The sequence below is a fragment of the Arachis hypogaea genome, chromosome 20 (genome assembly GCF_003086295.3).
Source record: "Arachis hypogaea cultivar Tifrunner chromosome 20, arahy.Tifrunner.gnm2.J5K5, whole genome shotgun sequence".
Lineage (NCBI taxonomy): Eukaryota > Viridiplantae > Streptophyta > Magnoliopsida > Fabales > Fabaceae > Arachis > Arachis hypogaea.
Window position 1 is genome coordinate 78678393 of NC_092055.1, and position 5583 is coordinate 78683975.

The window sequence follows — 5583 nt, forward strand, 5'->3', positions numbered from 1 at the left end:
ACTTTTAAAATGCACCCAAAACTTAATAAATAGGCTATCGTCTAAAAGCATCTCCTTTGATACAAAAAGTGAATCTATAGATATCAACCTACGGCTACGTTTTATAAGTGATTTCTATAATACCTAAGGCTACACTTTTTAAATGATGCCACAATTGTGTATCCTTTTCTCTTATAAAAAGGCAACACGGAGAAAAGTGAATCTATAGATATCAACCTACGGCTACGCTTTATAAGTGATTTCTATAATACCTAAGGCTACACTTTTTAAATGATGCCACAATTGTGTATCCTTTTCTCTTATAAAAAGGCAACACGGAGAAAAGCGTAGCCTATTCATAGAATAGGCTACGCTTTTCAAATGTAGCTTAAAAAAAGTGTGGCTGAATGGGTATTTTTCTTGTAGTGATATTTTTATCTCGACTTTAAATTAAACACTATTAAAAAATGAATAATTAAACTTAATAACAATTATAAATAGTTAAATTTGTAAATAATATTTTTAAATATTATTATTATTATTTTTTAAATTATATTTTTTCTGATAATATTTATACCTCTTTATTATGTGTTTTTATAATTTAACATTTTAAAAATTTTTTATAATAATTTTAATTTTAATAAAATATGATATAAATAAAGTCACGTTAGTATTAAAATGAAAAAAAATACATATCTAATAAATTTAAAAAGTGAATGATATATTAAGAAAAAATAAAATTAATTTTTTAAAAACGATAGAAAAGCGGCTTAACAGGCACATTAGCGCCTGTTGAGCCGCTAGTAGTAAACAATGCGAGTAACGAATAAAAAAAAAGGTAAAATTAATTTTAAGTATAAAAAATCCATTAAAAAAATACTACCCCAATCAACCCTCATTTTACTTTAGAAAACCTTTTCCTTCTCTCCCTAGCCACACTTCCCATTTCTTATTAGCCGTCGCCCAGCATAAACACACGATCTCAACAACGTGGATGGCATTCGTTAACAACGAGATTCAAAGCTTGAGGATGGGAATTGGAGGTCCTGAAGAACACCTTGGAGAAGCAACAATTGGAAGCAAGTTTAGTATCCAAAAAAACAACTTCATATAGTCTTAGGTACAGTGTGCCAATTCCTGTAGTAAGGAATGGAATAAATTACCATTTTGGAAATGTTATGGATTTCAAACAAGGTAAGAGTCCTTTTGTTCTCACCAAGGAGTAAGAACTTTCCCATCACAGTTTCCTCCCCCCGCGCCGCAACAACCTCCGACCATGCAAGGGCAGCTGCCGTTCGTCCTCTTTTCCCCTGCATCGCGCCGTGCGTTTCGGATGAAGATACGTCCACCTACATCGCGCTATCATAACTTCCTCCCCCCGCGTCGTAGCAACCACCGACCATGCAAGCGAAGCTGCCGTTAGTCCTCTTCTTCCTTGCGTCGCACCGTGTGTTCCGGACGAAGACGCCGCCGGTCCACTTCTGCATTAGAGTAGTAAAATATTGCTATGATTTTGTCATCTGTATGTGCAATTTCCTAATAGTGAGTTGTGACCAAAATTTTGGTACAGATATGAGCCATGATTGATGGACAATGGTTCATCCGATGAAAATAATCAAAATATTATAATAAAATAGAGATATAGACGCACTAGCATTTTACTAGGTATGCAGATGGTTATTTTTATTCTAAAGTGGTTGTTTATTTAATTTGGATTGGATATAAGTAGGTACAATAAAATTTACTGGATGTTCATTTTACTAGGTATGTGATAGTTATTTTATTCTAAAGTGGATGTTTATTTAATTTGGATTAGATTTAAGTAAGTACAACAAAATTTGTTGGATATTCATTTTACTAGGTGACACGTCACCTGTATCCTCGGTCGCCCGGCGTACTCGGCATGAAACATTCGAGGCCGACGTTATATCAACCGCCCGATAATCTCGGCACGTACGAAGATAAGTTCGGCCTCAGCCATTCGAAGAAATAGGAAACGTGCTCAACAAACTAAATCACTAAAACAGAATATCATAACCAAACCTACAAACTAGGACTTATCCACTAACGGGTAAAAACAACTCCTATAAGACCGAGCTAATATCCTCGGTTAAGGACCAGGTTCTATCACTCTCAATCTTCTACTCTTTACTTTAAACTCATTCACTGAGAATCATTACTGACTTGAGCTTCGGAGTATCTTGTGCAGGTATTCCCGCCGCGGTATTTGATCTTGGCCAACGTCAAGCTCTTCCTCTTTGTTGGCAACTTGCTCAGAAGCGCTCAAAGCTCGGCCTCTCTAGTGTTCGGACGAACCACTTGGCGCCCACCGTGGGGCCGGAGTACATCTAACCGCACTCTTTCCTTCGTTTAGTCTTCTACTCTATTTTGCAGGATTTCCGATCCTCGAACATGGCTGACAAGGAAAGTCCACAACTCTCACAGGATGACCTCCTGGCTCAAATCGCCGAGCTTCAGGTGGAAGTACGAAGAATAGCCGAGCTGTCAACACAAAATAATGGAGAAAGCTCCAAAGGCTCAGCTCAAGGTGTTGCAGATCCTTTAAACATCATCCCGCCAAAGGAGAAGCTCACCCTTGACAACCCCTTCTCCGAGGAGATCACAAATTATTAGATGCCAAAAAACTTCACGCTGCCCACCGCACTAGAACCATACAAGGGGTTTGGCGACCCCCGAGCCCACGTCAAGAAGTTCCAATCAATGATGTTCTTCAACGGTCCTAACAATGAGCCCGTCCTCTGCCGAGCATTCCCCACCTACCTCGATGGTGCTGCGTTACTCTGGTTTTCTAAACTTTCTGCAGGTTCAATTTCCTCCTTTGAAGATCTCGCCAGATCATTCATTGATTATTTTGCCGCATCAAGAATCTACGTACATCGATCGGACTATCTCGGCACCATCAAGCAAGGTCAGCACGAGAGCCTGAAGGACTACATGACAAGATTTGCTGATGCCACTATGGAGATCCAGGACTTAGACTCGGCCGTTCCCCTGCACGCCCTCAAGGCCGGCCTTAGGCCCGGTAAATTCAGGGAGACCATTGCCATAACAAAGCCAAAGACGCTAGAGGAATTCTGAGAAAGGGCGGCAGGTCAAATGGAGATCGAAGAACTCCGAGAAGCCCAAAAATTGAACAAACAACCACATCGGAGAGATGAAGAAAGAACTTTCAGATCGCCAGGCAGTAGAGATACTAAGAAACCTCCCAAGCCCGCGTCGAAATACAATACATACACTAGATTCAATACCAGAAGAGAAAACATTATCAGAGAGATCCTCAACGCTAAAATCATAAAGCCACCAGCTCGAGCAGGGAACTACCAGGATCAAAGATTCGTGGATAGGACAAAACATTGCGCCTTCCACCGAAAGTTCGGTCACACCACGGACGACTGCATCGTCGCAAAGGACCTTCTAGAAAGGTTGGCACGCCAAGGGCTCTTGGACAAATATATCGAGAGCCGGAAGGGCAGAAGAGGAAACTCGGACAGGGTAGAGAGCAAACAAGCAGTGATGGACGACAACAAAAAAGAGAGGACGACTCCTGATCCACCAAGGGAAGTCATTAACCACATATCGGGAGGATTCGCAGGCGGAGGTTAAACAAGCTCGGCCAGAAAGCGAAGCTACAGGACGATGCTAGCAATCGAAGGAACCATACAGCCAAAGAAGGACAAAGACCCAGACGTCACAATATCCTTCAACCAAGCAGATTTCAGATCATCAAGCCCTAACCTCGACGACCCCGTGGTAGTTTCCATCCAGATCGGAGAACTGTTGGTAAGAAAAACGTTACTGGACCCAGGTAGTAGTGCTGATGTTTTATTTTATTCTACCTTTACAAAGATGAAGTTATCAAAAAAACTGATACAGCCCTCCTCAGGAGAGCTAATTGGGTTCTCCGGAGAGAGAGTCCCCATCATGGGACACATATGGCTAAAGACCACAATGGGAGAAATCCCTATGTCAAAGTCAATTGATATTCAATACCTAATAGTAGACTGTTACAGCCCTTATAATATTATAATCGGGAGACCCGCCCTGAATATATTCAGAGCGGTGGTGTCCACATTACACCTGTGTGTTAAGTTCCCAGTGCAGGAAAACAAGATAGCTACAGTGTAAGCCGACCATCAAGAGGCTCGGCAGTGCTACAACGCTAGTCTAAAACTAATACAAACGAAACAAGAAACTCGGCCCCAAGTTCAAGCAATCCACACTTCTGCCAACACAGCGACACTAGCTGACCTAGACCCAAGAGAAGATCTCGGCGAAAGACCTCGGCCAATGGACCACCTTCAACAAATAACACTAACGGCGGATGACAAACAATATACATACATCGGAGAAGCATTAGAAGGGGAAGACCGAGCAAGACTTATACACATACTGCGTAAGAACGCCGACCTTTTCGCATGGACACCAGATGACATGCCCGAAATAAACCCAGAAGTCATCTGCCACAAGTTAGCAACTGATAACACAGTCCGACCAGTTGCACAGAAGAAAGGGAACCTCGGAGAGGAGAAAAAACGAGCAGCACTCGAAGAAACTCAGAAGCTCCTCAACGCAGGTTTTATCAGAGAGATTCGCTTCACCACATGGTTGTCCAACGTGGTAATAGTAAGAAAGAACTTAGGTAAATGGCGCATGTGCGTCGACTTTACAAACTTAAACAAAGCTTGCCCTAAAGATGCATATCCATTACCTTGCATTGATAAATTAGTTGATAACGCCTCTGGTTTCAAAGGTTTGAGTTTTATGGATGCATACTCTGGTTATAACCAGATTCTAATGCACCCAGAATACCAAAGCAAAATAGCTTCTATAACAGAACATGGAAACTTTTGTTACAAGGTAATGCCCTTTGGCTTAAAGAATGCAGGAGCGACATATCAAAGGCTAATGGACAAAGTATTCCAACAGCAGATAGGCCGCAATATGGAGGTCTATGTGGATGATATGGTAGCAAAAACACCTATGCAGGGATCACACTGTAACGACTTAGTAGAAATCTTCAAACAGCTTCGAGCATATAACATGAGACTCAATCCGGACAAATGTGCCTTTGGACTACAAGGAGGGAAGTTCCTCGGGTTCATGTTAACATCGCGAGGCATCGACGCCAACCCAGAAAAATGTAAAGCCATGCTGAACATGACAAGCCCAAAGACAGTAAAAGAAGTCCAGCAACTAGTAGGGAGAATAGCTGCCTTGTCACGTTTCCTACTCGCAGTGGCAAACCGATCTTATCATTTTTTCCAGACATTCTCTAAAGGCAAGAAGTTCACATGGACAGACGAATGTGAGAACTGCTTTACTGAACTTAAAAAGCTCCTGACATCACCACCAATCCTCCAAAGACCAGAGATAGGTAAACCATTGTGTTTATATCTATCAATATCTAACCATGCTATAAGCTCGGTATTAGCAACAGAGACAGGAAGAAAGCAAAACCCAGTATACTTCATCAGTAGAGTACTGCAACCAACAGAAACAAGGTGCCCGAAGATAGAGCAATTGACACTAGCATTAATCACCACAGCAAGAAGACTGAGGCATTACTTCCAGAGCCACACAATC

General features: G+C 41.6%; 1 protein-coding gene across 1 annotated transcript; it reads left to right on the forward strand.

The window, feature by feature from the left end:
- Nucleotides 1-3636: 3636 nt before the first annotated feature.
- On the forward strand, nucleotides 3637-4125 carry LOC140183098 (uncharacterized). Its single transcript, XM_072231112.1, has one exon. The coding sequence runs from the start codon at nucleotides 3637-3639 to the stop codon at nucleotides 4123-4125; it is 489 nt and encodes a 162-aa protein (XP_072087213.1).
- The last annotated feature ends 1458 nt before the right edge of the window (nucleotides 4126-5583 follow it).